General features: G+C 41.4%; 1 protein-coding gene across 2 annotated transcripts in view; it reads right to left on the bottom strand.

Annotated features, from left to right (window-relative positions):
- Positions 1 to 749: 749 nt before the first annotated feature.
- Positions 750 to 16,632, bottom strand: part of LOC109910881 (alpha-parvin) — a 97,555-nt gene continuing 81,672 nt past the window's right edge. For both annotated transcript variants that reach the window (XM_048606809.1, XM_020510130.2), the window contains 6 exons: positions 14,218 to 14,237; positions 13,133 to 13,194; positions 11,554 to 11,622; positions 6,596 to 6,697; positions 5,655 to 5,727; positions 750 to 1,135 (listed from right to left, as the gene is read on the bottom strand). In XM_048606809.1, the coding sequence (XP_048462766.1) occupies positions 1,059 to 1,135; positions 5,655 to 5,727; positions 6,596 to 6,697; positions 11,554 to 11,622; positions 13,133 to 13,194; positions 14,218 to 14,237 (403 nt within the window). In that variant the 3' untranslated portion in view covers positions 750 to 1,058. The remainder of the gene's footprint in view (positions 1,136 to 5,654; positions 5,728 to 6,595; positions 6,698 to 11,553; positions 11,623 to 13,132; positions 13,195 to 14,217; positions 14,238 to 16,632) is intronic.

The following is a 16,632-nucleotide window of genomic DNA, read 5'->3' as shown; positions in this document are numbered from 1 at the left end:
TGCTTGGCCTGCTGTGTTCATCCAGCCCTGCACCTTGTTGTCTCGGAGCCTCTCTGCTCCTATGATGCTGCTTGGCCTGCTGTGTTCATCCAGCCCTGCACCTTGTTGTCTCGGATTCTCCAGCATCTGCAGTTCCTACTATCTCATATTTAATGGTCACTTTTCTTGCTTGTAACCAGACACCAAATTTATTGAATTCAGTTTTCACCTTATATTGGTGGGACTTGAATTCATGACAAGAGCCAGTTCCATAAGGACAATGCCGCCACAACTCTGTATTGCAACAGAATAAAAATTAAATAAAGTTTAACATCAATGAATGTTCAAACTATCCACGTGTTCATTGTAGAATCTCAACATTTAAGATTTTTGTAACATTACACAGGGAAACAATCTGATTAGCTCTTGAAGACCAAGAGTAGGTTGATTTTGATGTGGGTACTTTCTTCCTGGTGATGAGACCATGATGAGATTAGCCATGATTGTATTAAACTGTGAAGCAGGCTCTAAGGGCTGAATTGCCTTCTCCTGCTATTTCTGATGTTCCTCAATATCCAAGAATTCCGTCCCAATTGATGTATACATGAAGGATCAATAATAACATAAAACACACAATGTAACTTTGATTTCACGGAATAATGACAATTTTGAAATATCGGCTGTTAAATTGGATCTGGGAAACTCTTCAGTGCATCAACAGCTCTTTGGTATTTGTAACACAGGCATTTTCAAAAACCTCCAATGCCAGATTCCACATTAACTGACTTTTATTTAACATCAGAATGCAATAGCTTAACCTTCAAAGTACTGGTGTTTGCTGAGTCCAATTTGATTCTAGTTTTTGTAGTTCAAGTGCTTTTCACTATATATATATATTTATAAAGGACTAACAATCTTGTAACCAACGAAGAATCTTGAAATACCACTGTTTGAACATTACAAGATGAGTGTGATCGGCAGTTCAGCCCACTGCTGGAACAGGGCTCCTGGAAATGAAGTTGGTGTTGCTATGGCTGCGTTTTATTCAGGTTCCTGGAGAGAACCACCTGCCCCTCAGGTTAGTCTACGTTCCTGTACTTGGTAAACAGGTTGTAGAGTACACGCAGGGTAGACTTCAGGTCACAGTTCACGATATCTGGAAGAGACAATGCATTGCTTTTGACATGAGTTTATGGCTATAGGCAAAATCTCAGAACTGTACAGCACAGCAGCCGTTGTGTGTGCTAGCTCTGTGAAAGAGCAATCCAGTTAGTTTCACTCCCATGTTCTTTCCCCATAGTCCTAGATATTTTTCCTCTTCAAGTATTTACTCAATTTCCTTCCTAAGGTTATTTATGAATCTGTTTCTAACATACTTTCAGGCAGTGCATTCCAGATCACAGCAACTCACTGCGTGGAAGGAAGTCACTTTATCTTGCCTCTACAGTCAGTTATCTTAAATCAAAATCCTCTGGTTACTGACCCTCCTGTCAGTAGAAACGCTATTTCTAGTTGCTGTCATCATTGTAAACACCACAGTTAAATCTCTCCTTAAACGTTTCACAATTATTTCCTGCACCAAAATAATTGTGTAATTTGCTCAGGATCAATAGGCTTCCGTGTGGAACAAATATCCGTATACTCCGTTTATCACAGAATGGTTATGGTGCTGAAAGAGGCCATTCAACACATCATGCCTGTACTGGTTCTGTTACTCCTTTATTCATTCATGGGATGAGGGCGTCGCTGCCTATTGCCCATCCCTAATTGCCCAGAGGGCAGTTCAGAGTCAACCACATTGCTGTGGGTCTGGAGTCACATGTAGGCCAGACCAGGCAAGGATGGCAGTATCCTTCCCTAAAGGACATTAGTGAACCAGATGGGTTTTTCCGACAATTGACAATGGATTCATGGTCATCATTAGATTCTTAATTCCAGATATTTATCGAATTCAAATTTGGGATTTGCCATGGCAGATGGTGGAATTTGAATTTGATACTTAATGCCAATCTCTTGCCTTTTCCCTATATCCCTGCATGCCGTTTCAATTAAATAATCTTCCAATGCCCCTTTGAAAGCCTCAGTCGAATCTGCCTCCATTGCAGCTCCAGGCCATTTATCTTGGTCATCGTGCAAAAGGAATGTTAGAACTGATGGTACTGCTCTTGGACTAAGCACTTCTCCTCCAATCATTACCCCAGTGTGGCAGGGGTGGAAGCTTTGGATTAAACTTACAGGCCACAGAGGCCAGTAGGAACCCTGTTGTAGCCACACAAGGATCAATTGCCCATCAGTCTGTCTGCTGTCTATCACTGGGGTTCTTGGGCATTTGGAAATGAAGATTCCTACCTCCAACAGCTGCAGGCCAATCAGAAGGTTTAATGTTTTTCAAGCCCGGCAGTGCCAGCCGACCCTCTGGGAGGTGCTGGATCTGCAGGAGACCTAGGAACAGGAACAGCGTGGGAGGCCTGGAGAAGAGATAACTAGGGTTGTTTCATTGACATCGGTCTGACAGGTCCCAGCAAGGGTGAATTAGGAGGGGAAGGAGCAGTCTCAGTCCGGAGGCCATGGGTGAGGCCAACATGAGACATGTGAAGCCACACCAGGAGGACAACCCCAAGATTGTAGGGAAGTTGACCAGATACCACGCAAAGGTCACTTACCTGAAACATTGGCATGGATTTTTCCCTGGCCAGATAATCATTATTCAAGTGTAGCTAGGAGTTGCGTACAGGGACCCTGCAGAATCCCCATCACTGTACAATGAGAAGGGTTTGCCTGGGAAATCGAATTTTCTGCTGGGCAATTCCTCTATGCCTGGAACCTTCTAAAAGTCTCCATTTAAACTGGAGACTTCAGCGGGTTCCGAAATTAAACAGAATAGTTACTTGGAAAAGGCTAGACTATTAAACACATAGTCTGACTCCTGAATAACTATTGAACAGACTCCATACTTACCTCATATACCTCCAATTATAGCTCTCCCTTAAACTGCTCACACAAAACTCCTTTCCCTGCTGCTAGGGCTGTCACCACTATCCTCCCACTGCCAACTCCACACAAACATCACCCACTAACTGACCTACCCTAAATGCTGCATCACCTACCTTGCCACACTGCACCCTTCCCACTTGGCATCCTACCTCTATTCATATGGCACTTTACATATATGGCATCCTGACCATCTGGTGCCCTACTCCATTACCCATTTGGTATCCTATTCCCTGCCTAGCCACGCCCTACTAACCTGGCACCCTAATCCCTGCTCATCTACCCCCAGCACCTTTCCTTCCTAGCAGCCTAACATCAGGCTTACCTCATGCATTTGACAGCAGTTGGCAAAGCGGCCTTTAGCTTGTGGAATATGCCAGCTGAGTGCTGTGAAAAGTGGGTATGGTTTGCCATCCCCTGACAGTGCTGAACTACAAAAGAACTATCAAAATGGAAGAGAGGCTCTACATTTGTGAGGAAGCCCTGAGCAGAATCTCGTGTCCAAAATGTGGCGCTCTATCCTGTCATAAAAAGGGGAGAAGTGGCAAGCTGCTGGAAATTGCCACACCTCGGAAAATCTGGCCGATAAATCCTGCTTCTCTCTCTCTACAGGTGTTGTCAGGCCTTCTGAATACTCTCGCTCTTTTCTAATGTTTACTGTATGTCCTAGATATTATCAAGGGCAGATCTTACTGTACATATCGATTAGATTTGACTCCTGATTTATATGAACTCTGAACAAACCAACACTTCATTCTGATTTAAACAAGTTCCTCAACTCACCTTTCAATATTGTTCTAAGAGAGATTCAAAAGATTTCTGATACAATTCAGCCTAATCCGATGGGCACTATTCGTGAAGTACTGACCTCTGTACTTTTTTTCTTAAATTTACTTTCAAGATGTGGGCAAGGCTGGCATTTGTTATCTATGCCCCAATTGCCTTGAGTAGATACTGATGGAACTACTTCTTGAAACACTGATAGCAGCTTCAATACAGCTGAGTACTTTGCTGGGACACTCACAAGGGCAGTTATGACCCATATTGGAGAGGGACTGGTGTCAAGATAGAGATCAGATTAGGGAACGATGGTGGATTTTGTTTTCCAAAAGGACAGTATTGCACCAGTTAGGTTTTATGACATTTCAATAGCTTCACAGTCATTTTTATTTTGCTGACACCTGTTTTCCAATTGCAGATCTGAAACATTTAAACAAAAACAGAATTCAAAGTTCTCACAATGGGATGATGAACTCATGTTTTAAGTCTAGTATTATAACTCGTTACACTACAGAGCCCCTTGAAACTTCCAGTGGTCTATTTAAAAAAAAACTTGGCAACTTTTCTCAGGAACAATGAAGGAGGACTGGACCTGTCAGAGAAAGATTCAAATGGAAACTGGTCCAGATATGATGGGCTGAATGGCTTCTTAGCTGCATTGTTGTGATTCGAAAGGCACAGACCTTGGGTGTAGAGCTGCACCGGCATGTGTGTCAAAAGAGGTGGAGTTCCTTCTTTCATGGGAGGGAATGGCAACTACTGTGGTGCTGGGTACAGAGTAGAGAGAAAGCAAGCAAAAAGGAAGACATAGGAATAAGCAAAAAGAGATGTATGTCAAGCTTCTCCATGATCTCATTAAGTGCCAAAGAGACATGATAGGTACAATTAAATAAATGTGGCCTTTCTATTCTATACTGTATCATTCCACCTTTAGAAATGGAGAGACTTATTAACTCGGGTCAATCATAACTCCCTTTGACCAGTATAGCCCCTCTCAGGATTGCTTCCTAAGCTCTTGGTTCTGATCACACTGGTACACCACACCCACCTCGCATCCTCAAAATGTAACCACATTTATTGAGCTCAAGCAAGACCCAGAAATATAAAGATAAAGTCGCCATCGTTCCACCAGTTTACAGGGCTGTCCTCTTGTGGGAGGGAGACAGCAAGGATTGACGGTCAGGGTCAATACAGTGTGGAGCTGGAGGAATACCTGTCCTGATGAAGGGTGTAAACCTGAAACGTCGACTTTCCTGCTCCTCTGATGCTGCCTGACCTGCTGTGTTCCATCAGCTCCACACTGTATTGACCGTGACTCCAGCATCTGCAGTTCTTGCTATCTCCGAGCACTGACGGTCACCACGTCTCAGGTGAAGGGAGAGACTGAGGAAGAGAGTCCTGCATGGTAACCTTAGCTGATGCAGGAATTTAATCCATGCTGTTGGCATCACTTTGCATCACAAACCAGCCATCCAGCCCCAGAAACATACAGTGAGAAGACTAATGGGCAGTTGAACTGCATTAACAGTCGGCTAACATGATGGAATAATACAGTATAGAACAGCAAGGTCACATTTATTCCATTGTACCTGTAATGGCTCTTTGAAAGACCATCAAATTAGTCCCATTCCTTGCTCTTTCCTCATTATTCTGAGAATTCTCCCCCTTCAATTATATATGCAATTCCTTATTGAATCTGCTTCTGTTGTAGGCACAGAATTCCAAATGGCTGCACATCTTACTTCTTATCCCTTTCTTCTGTTTCTTTTGCCAATTGTTTAATTTTGAGAGAGTTACAGCTTTATAATTATAAACTAGATCGAATAGGGAGAAAGGTTTACAGAGATAATATGATGTGTATGGATTATAGGTTTGCAATGTGCTGGAAACAACATCATACATACCTTCCGATCGAGGCTTCGGTTTCTCCAAACCTCCATCCTGCATCAGCTCAAATGCAAAGGACACATTATGGACCTGTTAGAGAGAGGGAGAAAAAGGACAAGAAATAAACAATCTTTGGTCCACTGGGTTTAATTTCAGTCCTGTGAATATCATTAACCTCAGCTCTTCAGACTGTTTTAAAGTGCTTTTGAAACAAATTAAGGATGGTGTGGGTTCTGGATTAAAAGTGAAATAAGTTCATCTTATAATGTGTTTTACATGTGCTCCATTTCAATCCAAACCATACAACTGGCATATATTTATGAAACATTAGCTCTCTCTAATATTGGGACTCATCAGTGGTAACAGCTGAAATAAATTTCAGGCTGCAGGTTCAAAAACTCAATCGTGATTTGCTCCCCTCCCCATTGTCACTCTCCACGATTCAGAGTATGTGCTTAATGTTCCTCTCCAATAGAATCAGAGCACGCCTTGGTGAACCCAGAGTTGAGCATTTGCTGCGAATGCCAAGCTCCAATCAAGTCCTGTCCCTTCAAGGATGTGGTTGATAAATTTTTGGGCATTAAGAGAATCAAAGAATTTCATGATCAAGTAGAGAAATGGAGTTCAGGGAGAGAAGATCGGTTGTTATCTTATTAAATGGTGGAGTAGACTTGATGAGCTGAATGGTCTGTTCTGGCTTCTGTTCCTGTTCCTATTTCTTGCTTTCTTAAAAGTGGTCAGCTCAATCAGGCATTGAGCATAAGGCAACAAGCATTTAGGTTTTGGTTGGACTAGGGCACTTTCAGAGCTACAGGATAAACAGGAAGTGGCTCAAGTGTGGACCACTGTTCCAAATCTTCTTTGTCCAGCAAAAACAAAAACAAATTCACCCTCTTGTCAAGCTACAGTCAGGTCCTTTTGGTTTCTTTTTCATAATAAAGATGAAATAAATATTTACCTTGTGTTCAAAGCTGTCTGGGGTGAGAAAGAAGTTGTGCAAAGGTATAAAATAGTTCCCAACGAGTCCCATAAGGAGCACCAAGTAGACACCATCTGCAAACTGTAAGGGAGAGTTTAATCAAGACATCAATATGTGCACAGGTTAGAAGGCATCAAGAGATGAACACAAAAATGGGCCCACCATTACTACAGACTGCTTCAAATAAGATCAAAGAACCACCTCAGCCATTAGGACTTTCTCAAAGGGACACTAAGAATTCTAGGCCTGCATGGGATTCCCACATTGAGGGTGAATTGAAATGACAATCAGATCTTTCAAGACAATGCGATTTCTAAATGATAAATGTCATATTCAACTACTGTAGTTCACTTCCAGTCTTGTGCCTCAGGAAAAATCCCAAAATCTTACGAAGAACCCTGTTTAAATGATACCCAAACGTACCATGTACATTGATCTGTGTTTTATTAAAAAGAAAAGGCACTGGAGAAAGGATGAAGAAAGATCAAGACGATTGAACCATCACAAAAAGATGCACAGACTGAGGTTCTTTTCTCCAGCAAACTGAAGACTGAAGGTGATTTGATAGACATTAAGATTAAGAAAGAATTGGACAAGGTAACATACAGAAAACATTTTCATAAGCGGAGGAAGTCAAAACCCTGGGGGTGAGGACCATAAGTATAAGGTGCTCACTTATAAAACCAATCATGAATTCAGAGGAAATTCCTATATCCAAGAGAGTGATCAGAACATGAAACTCGCTCGACCAAGGAGTGGTTGGGTTGAAAATCACAGATACAACAGGAAAACTGTGAGGGAGAAAGGTCTAGAAAGGGATATTGATTGAATGATATGAAATTAAGTGGGAAGATGCTTGTGTGGAACATAAACACCGGCACCTAGCTGTCCAAATATTTCCCTGTTATGATAATCAGGGCTATTGAAAATATCATGATGCAAAGACCCAATGAAATGAAGAGACAACTGTCTCATCCACATTGTAGCTGTCAGTGTGATAAATGTAGCCGGCCCTGGGACCAAACCAGAGGCTGTGCATTCAAAGCAAGTTTTATTTGTAAATTAAATTTGCTAATTATGAGCTGGTACCAGTGAAGAAAAAAAGACATAAAACACAAACTGATTCTTTTACGTTTATCAGGAAATTAACCCGCCTGGTCAAAAGGTGACTAAACTCCACATTCTAAAATTGTCACTAAATTACAGGATGAGCAATAGTTACTGAGAAAAAAAAACGGATGTCATACAAATTAGGAATAAGAGTGGGCTATTCACCCTCTCAGGCTGGCTCTGTCATTCAGGAAGATCATGAGCAATCTGATTGTAACCTCAAATCCTCATTCTTGTCTGTGTCTGGTCAATCTTTCTTCCCCTTGCTTAACAAGAATACAAAAAACTCTGCCTCAAAAATATTCCAGATCTCTGTTTCCACTATCTTTTCAGGAAGAGAGTTTTAAAGACTTGAAACTCTGAGAAAACATCTTTTCTCATGTCACTTTCAAATGGATGACTCCGATTTGTAGACAATGACCCTTGTTCTAAGATTTTTCCATGAAAGGAAACATCGACTCCATATCTACACTCTTTTGACCTTTCAGGATTTTATACATTTCTTCCTGGTGCTCTGGTTTCCTCCCACAGTCCAAAGATGTGCAGGTTAGGTGGATTGGCCATGTTAAATTGCCCATAGTATCCAGGGACGTGCAGGCTACGTGGATTAGCCATGGGAAATGCAGAATTACAGGGATTCGGTACAGAGGTGGGTCTGGGTGGGATGCTCTTCAGAAGGTTGGTGTAGACTCGATCAGCTGAATGACCTGCTTCCACACTATAGGGATTCCATGATTCTAGCTTCTTTAGTAATAGTTTCTAATATTTTGCCTGTGACAGATCTTAATTAATTGAACTGTAGTTTCCTGCCTTTTGTCTCCTCTTGTAAGTAAAGCATTCACAATCTTCCAAACTATTGGGACTTACCCAGAATCAAGTCAGTTCTAGAAAATTAAAACCAGTGCATCTCACTCATGACTTCTTTAAGATACTAGGAGTGAGTCCATCAGGACCCAGATCCAATCAGCTCATAGCTCCAACAATTTACTCAGTACCATTTCTCTGGCGATTGAGATTTTCTGGAGTTTATCCCTGTCTTCCATTTCCTGATTTGTTGCTGTTCTGGAGTGTTACTTAAATCCTCTACAGTGAAGGCTGATGCAAAATGGGTGGTCAATTCATCTGCCATTTCCTTCATTTTCCATTATTAATTCTCCATTTTCACTTTCTATCAACCCACCTCAATTCTTTTCTTTGTTGAATACTTATTGAAACTCTTACTGTCTATTTTTATATTACTGGCTAGTTTCTCCTCATGCTTTAATTTTTCCCTTATTCATTTTCCCATCATTTTGCATAATTATATTTTTGCTTTTAAATTCAATAATATTTTTAAAATGGATGGTGTATTCATCCCCTGGAATTTTTCTTACTCATTAGAATGCACCTCTTTCATTTATTCGGAAATGGCTCCCATTGCATCTCTATTAACCTAGCCTTTAACCAAATTTGCCTAATCACTTTAGCCAGCTCTCCTTTCATGTCTTCATAATTGCCCTTTTTAAAATATTTAAAGATGATCTTGAACAACTCCTCTCTCCCTTAAACTGAATATAAAATGCAGTCACTAAGAATGCTTCACTATGAAATCATTAATTAATACCATGTCTAGTATGGCCTGTTCTATGATTAGATTTCAGAGCATGCTGTTTTAAGAAACTATGCTGAAAATATTGCATGAACTACTCATCAAGGCCACTTTCGTCCATCTGATCTTTCCAGTCTATGTATAGATTAAGATCCTCGGGATTATCACATGCCTTTTTAAGAAGCTTTCATAATTCCTTCCATTACGCTCCACCCTACAGCGTTGTTACTGTTAGGTTGCCTGTACATCACTCACAAAAGTGACTTCTTTATCATTTACCCAAACTGTTTCCACATCTGAATTTCCTGTACTTGGGTCATCCCTCTCTATTGCACTAACAGCAATTAACTAGCATAGCCACTCCCCCCACCTTTTCTTGGTTGCCTGTCATTCCTAAATGTCCCATGTCCTTTAAAATGAGGTTCAAATCCTGCAGCTCTGACTCTTCAATGGCAACCAAATCAAACGTATTAATTTCTATTTGTCTCTTCAGGTCACCTGTTGTGTTTCAAATGCTATATCTATTTAGATAGACACCTTTAGTTTTATCTGTTTACTCTTTTTTGTAAATTCTAGTCTCATCCATCAATTGTCTCAGATATTTCCTCTCTATCCCTTCCTGTCACAGTCTGTTCCCATATTAATACTGTTCTCTTTGACTTACCATATCTTTCCCAATTTGATCCCTCGTTTGCACTATTTAGTCTTAAATCCTTACTGGCCCAGTATGGTTCAGATAAAGACAGTCCCAACAGTATAGATTCGACGTTCCTCAGTACCGATGCCAGAGCCCCACAAACCAGAACTCACTTCTCCCACGCTAGTCTTTTGAGCCACATTCATCTCTCTAATCTGATTTGATGTCTAGTAAAAGCATGTGGCATAGATAATAATACCAAGATTATGACCTTTGTGATTCTGTTTCTTAATTTGCTGCCTACTCCAAATACTGACTTTTGCAGAACTTCCTTTTTATCTTGGCTATGTCATTGGTACCTACATAGATAAAGATGCTGGATTGTCCCAATTTCACTGCAGGTTCCCCTCCAGCCCTAAGCAAATATCCTGAATGCTGACATTGGGTAGACAGTATAGGTGCCTGGACTCTCACTCTTTCCAGCAAAATCCCCCTCACTATACTGTCCCCTATTATCACTACATTCCTTCTTATTCCCTTCTCTTGAATGGCTTTCTGTATTATGGTGCCATGGTCAGTTAGCTCATCTGAAAAGAAAATCAAATAAATTAAAATGAGTGCAAAATATTTGTTGATCATCCAATCAATGGAATGATTTAAAAGGAAGAAAAATAAACTTTTACTGATGTAGAATCTTCAGGCCATCTTAACAAAAACTACTGTCATTGCTCAAACCAAAACCAGGGAAACTGTGAATGCTGGACGTCAGAAACAAAGATAGAAATTGCTGGAAAAACTCAACAGATCTATCAGCATCTGTGGAGACAAAGCAGAGCTAACATTTCGGGTCCAGTGACCTTTCTTCAGTTCTTCAGACCTGCTGAGTTTTTCCAGCAGTTTTTTGTTTTTGTTTACTCCTGTCACTGCTGTTCAGTCTGTAACATTGTGAATGGCTACAGTCAACTGGCTGAGCACTCTCCCACAAAACAGCAATGAGATATTGATTAAATATTAGCCAGTACGTTAAGCAGAACTTCTCTGCTCTTCAAAATAGTGGTCGTGCAATCTTTTATCTCTACCTTTGTGGGCAGACTGGAAAGGAGCTTAATGTCCCATTCTCAAGTTGGCACCTCAGACACTGGAGTGTCAGCTTGAATTGTGCGCTCAAGGCTCCATAACTGTTTGACCCATGCTGGGTATAATTCCATTCAGTGACTGACTATATCCCCTAGCTCACTGACTGAAGCTGAAACAGGATTCCAAAAGGATAGTGATCCATGTGCTGGCTGGTGGTGAGAGTGGGACAGGAGTCTGTGGGACACAACATGGAGGCCAGACTTAGCAAACAGAGGGATTCATATATGGAGCTGCAATATCTGTAGACGCAACATCCATGTCAGCAGTGTCCTGCACAGTTGAAGTCAATGGCAGCACTTCACCTAGTTGTCGTGTCCCATAACAGGTTACAAGCTCTTCTGGAAGTAATTGCTTCTGTCAATAAGGAACCTGCAGAGGCCCAAACTCATGCTACCATCAAACGCGTCTTCCGTCTAATGTCTTGCTCTAACACAATCTGTCCTGTGGGTTCAACATTCTACTTACCTGTGTCTCTAATTCTGTAACTTCCAGGTTTAATTTGTTCAGATGTTTATTCACAAATGTGATCAGTGTCTGTCGAGAGAAAACACAGTAACTCACTTCAAATCCTATTGCCATGCAGGAGGTGCCTCTCAGTTTGATGTATTTTACTGAGTCAAGATCCACAACATCTACAGCCACACTGCACTGGATTAGGATAAAATTGGCAAAGGCAGAGGTACCCAGTATCTAAGCAGCGTCTCCCAGGTGACATAGCTGTGCCCTGGTCAATAGTTATCCCCAATCTAACAATTAAAATCAGACAACTCACACAATATCACATTGCCGTTTCTGACTGCAAAGCACCTGGGGACATCTAGAGGTCAAAAGGTGCTTTGTGAACACAAGTTTAAAAAAAAGCAGCTCAATTTATAATCCTTCTAAATATTCATTTTCTAGGTTTGGATGCTGTTTGTGAGACTGCCATTTATTGCTCGTTATCATTGGCCAGTTTCCCTGCGTAGTAGCACTAAGTCTCCTTTTTAAACCATTGGTAACAGATTTCACACAATTGAAAGCTTGCTATGTCTGGAATTACATGTGGACACAGGCCAGTTAAGGATTGCAAGCTGAGTCCCCTAAAGGAAATCAATTAATGGGAATGGATCATTTAATTCTTTAAAACAATCCAACAGCTTAACTGTCATGTTTATTAAAATCTGCAATGTATGATTTTCAGATTTTAGGAAAAAGTTAAATTAAGAATTTTCGAGCTGCAAAGCTGGGATTTGAAATCTCATTTTCGTCATTGTTAGTTCTGTAGCCTAACCCACCAAATTGACACAAGCCTTCCTAAAACCTGTATTGGGGATGAAAGACTCGATCAAATTTTAACTTCATTTATGTATGAGCATGTGTATTTGGGGACATGTCCACATGAGCACTTACGCACTGCTGTCTGCATGTTCCATGTGTACATGTATGTGTTTGATTGAACAAGTGAAGATGCACGTAAGCATTTGTTTATGAATGCTGGAGAGTGCATATACATAGGTATCAGGTGGGACCAGACTCAATCTTGGTGGCTTTAACGTAATACCCTGTCAAAATTGACTATTTAGCTTCAACTGCATGAAAATTTAAATAGGCAATCCAGTTGGTGAGAAAAAATGCAAATAAATTGAACCGAGTTCTTGGAGATTCAAGAGATTGATTACCACATTCATACCTCAGTCTCCAGAGTATTCAGAAAATGCCATGAATCCATTGCATCTATTCACCAAATTACTTAATGAAGTAGAGATAGTAGGAACTACCGATGCTGGAGAATCTGAGATAACAAGGTGTAGAGCTGGATGAACACAGCAGGCCAAGCAGCATCAGAGGAGCAGGAAAGCTGACGTTTTTCTGAAGAAGGGTCTAGACCCGAAACGTCAGCTTTCCTGCTCCTCTGATACTGCTTGGCCTGCTGTGTTCATGAAGTTCTACACCTTGTTACTTAATGAAGTATTTTATTTGGTGGATACTCTGCGCCATCTCTCCACGTCCAATTTATAATTGCATGGAAGTCACAACAGTTCACACAAGTAAAAGTATATCAAACCTTTTTGACAACATTGAGCTTGTCTGGTGCGTGATCAAACAGAGTATCGAAGGCATCCCTTTCTGAAAGAGGTTGAACAGAGTTACACATGGGGCAAGCAAGACAGGATTGTAAAAATCACAGAACGTTGAAAATTCCCCTTTGTATCTGAAACATGCAACACAACTCAAGACATTTCATAAGAGCATAGATCAGGCAGAATCTGGCCCTCAAATAGGAAAGGAGACATTAGGATACGTGACCAAACCTGGTAAAGAGATACGTTTTAAGGGTATTTTATCAGAGTGTGAGGTTGACAGGTTGATTTCCACATAAATAAAAAAGTTGCTGGGGAAGCTCAGCAGGTCCAGCTGTTTTGAGTCCAATGTGATTCTTCAGAACTTGGTTTTAGTTGTTTTCCATGGCCCTTTGAAAATAATTGCTTTCTCACATCAATCTAACATGGAATAACTCTAATTTTAAAGGTTCTACTCAGCTATCCCAGACTCCCCCACCAGAGGAAATAGTTTGTCTGCACCTTCTCTATTTACCATTGTAAGCATCTCAATGAGATTACTTCAAGCTCCTAAATAAGATTTCCTCCACATTTGGAAACAAGACTAGCACACCATCCTGCAATAAGTTCAGGGCTCCACTTGTGAGTGAACGTTAACAAGCTTAATTAAACATAACTCTACAGAAGAGATGGTAAGAAAGAACATCTTCCTGGAAATGTGCAGATTCAGGATCCACTTCCATGTGTTCTGAAATCAACACGACATAACTGCTTTTGCTTATGCTTATGCTATTTGCTATTCCTAGACTAAATGCATAATTAACCCTTTACTCCAGACATCTGGGCACTGATCACATGTAGCATTAACTTTGTGGTGTGAAGCTGAGAGCTGGGATTTACTGATCTCTTTTTATTCTGTCTTTAGGGAAAGAGGATCGGTGGGAATTGTATTCTGCTAAATCCCCAGCATCGAAGTCCAGCAACTCAGTGCAATAATCATGTCAAAAAATGTGGAAACGCACCGGGAAAAAAAAAACAAATGCTCAACTAAACAGCCCAAAGAGTATTCAGAAAATCATGGAACACTTACCATGTCTCCCTGACAAAGCTCTGCAATCAAACATAAAACACGTGTTAGAAATAATTTTATTCTGCATTTCGCAAGTGGAGACTCCATAATACATTCAAGCCTTACTTGGATCCACATGACTTCCTTCATTATTGCTCAGTGGAAGTGCTGTAAGTCTCTCTCCCAGCAGCACACTGTGTAAACTCACACACAATACAGATTGCAACAGTTCAAACAGGAAGCTCACCTGTAACTTCACATGGCGCAATGAGGAGAGATCCTTGACTCAAGGATACAGGGACTCAGGTTAACATTTGAAAGGCAGTATTTCCAGCTGTGCAGTATTTTACAATCCCCAAAGAAATCAAAAACATTTGAAAAAAGAATTGAATATCCAGCAACTTGATTCGAGGAATCACATGACAAGGTTCTTACTGTAATAAACCAACCAAAAGAGAACTTGACTAAGACTATTCAGTAGGCAACTCATACTGTAAACAACACAAAAGATCCCTCACTGAACTTTTGAAATGATCAGAAGTTCCACTGTATGATTATACTTTGTCCCTTAAGTGGGCATGTCATTTTCCTGGAACCAGTTTGAAGTTCCCAGTGGCTTGTTTCCTTTTCCAGCTAAGTAACTTCAAATCCCAAGCTGACTGACATGGTGAAAGAGTCACCTGGAGAGTTCTCCTCTCACAGAGTCACAAGAGTCTTACTTAAATCCTCCCAATTTGATCTCTTCAATCCAAGCATGAATTCCTGCCTACAATCTGCATGGTGAAAACTGGAAGTCACACAACACCAGGTTATAGTTGATTGATTGATTTTAGGGAGCACTGCTTCTTCATAAGCTGACTTCACTTGATGAAGGAGCAGTGCTCCAAAAGCTTGTCATTTCAAATAAACCTTTTGGGCTATAACCTGGCGTTGTGTGACTTCTGACCTTGTCCACCCCAGTCCAACACCAGCACCTTCACATCATGGTGAAGGATAGAGACTGGCCACCTCTAACTCACTCTGTCAGATTCTTGCCAATTGACACTGATATCTTCTATCTGTACACCAGCACCAGAATGACTGGTTTTGGATTCTTACCCTCTTTTAACTTTTACAACAACTACGCAACAATGTGGAAAATTGCCTGGGAATGTCTTGCACACAAAAAACAGAACAATCCAACCCAGCCAATTACCGCCCCATCAGTCCACTCTTGATCATCTGTAAAGTGATGGAAGTTGTCATCAACAGTGCTATCAAGCAGCACCTGCTCAGTGATGCCCAGTTTGGGTTCCACCAGGACCACTCAGCTCCTGACCTCATTACAGCCTTAGTTCAAACATGGACAAAAAGAGCTGAATTCCAGAGGCGAGGTGAGAGTGACAGCCCCTGACATCAAGGTTGCATTCAACTGAGTGTGGCATCAAGGAGCCCTAGCAAAACTGGGATTAATGGGTATCAGGGGGCAAACTCACTGCTGGTTGGAGTCAGACCTGACACATAGGAAGATGGTCGTGGTTGTTGGAGGTTAGTCATTTCAGCTCCAGGACATCTATGTAGGAGTTCCTCAAGAAAGTGTCCTAGGCCCAACCATCTTCAGCTGCTTCATCAATGACCTTCCCTCCATCATAAGGTCAGAAGTGGGGATGTTCACTGATGATTGCGCAATGTCCAGCATCACTTGCGACCCCTCAGATACTGAAACAGTCCATGTTCAAATGTAACAAGATTTAGACAATATCAAGGCTTAGGCTGACAAGTGGCAAGTAATAGTCATGCCACACAAATGCCAGGCAATGATTACCTTGTATAACAGACAATCTAACCATCGCTCTGTGACTTTCAATGGTGTTACTATCACTGAATTCCCCCACTATCAACATCCTGAGCGTTACCATTGACCAGAAACTCAAGTGGACTCACCATATGGACACAGTAGTTCATTCATAGAATCTCTACAGTGTGGAAACAGGCCCTTCAGCCTAACAAGTCCACGCTGACCCACGGAGCATCCCACCCAGACCCATCCACCTATAACCCACCTAATCTACACATCCCAGAACACTATGGGCAATTTAGCATGGCCAATCCACCTAACCTGCACATCTTTGGACTGTGGGAGGAAACCGGAGCACCTGGAGGAAACCCACGCAGACATGGGGAGAATGTGCAAACTCCACACAGTCAGTCGCCTAAGGGTGGAATCGAACCCGGATCTCTGGTGCTGTGAGGCAGCAGTGCTATCCACTGAGCCACCGTGTTGTTGTGGTTACAAAAACAAGTCAGAGGCTAAGAATACTGTAGCAAGTAATTCATCTTCTGACTCATCAAAGCCTGACCACCATCTACAAGGCACAAGTCAGGAATGTGATGGAATACTCCCCACTTGCCTGGATGAGTGCAGCCCCAACAACACTCAAGAAGCTTGACACCGTC

This window comes from Rhincodon typus, chromosome 17, assembly GCF_021869965.1.
Source record: "Rhincodon typus isolate 14 chromosome 17, sRhiTyp1.1, whole genome shotgun sequence".
Lineage (NCBI taxonomy): Eukaryota > Metazoa > Chordata > Chondrichthyes > Orectolobiformes > Rhincodontidae > Rhincodon > Rhincodon typus.
The sequence above is the reverse complement of the archived record's forward strand: the minus strand, read 5'-3'. Positions and strand labels throughout refer to the sequence as shown.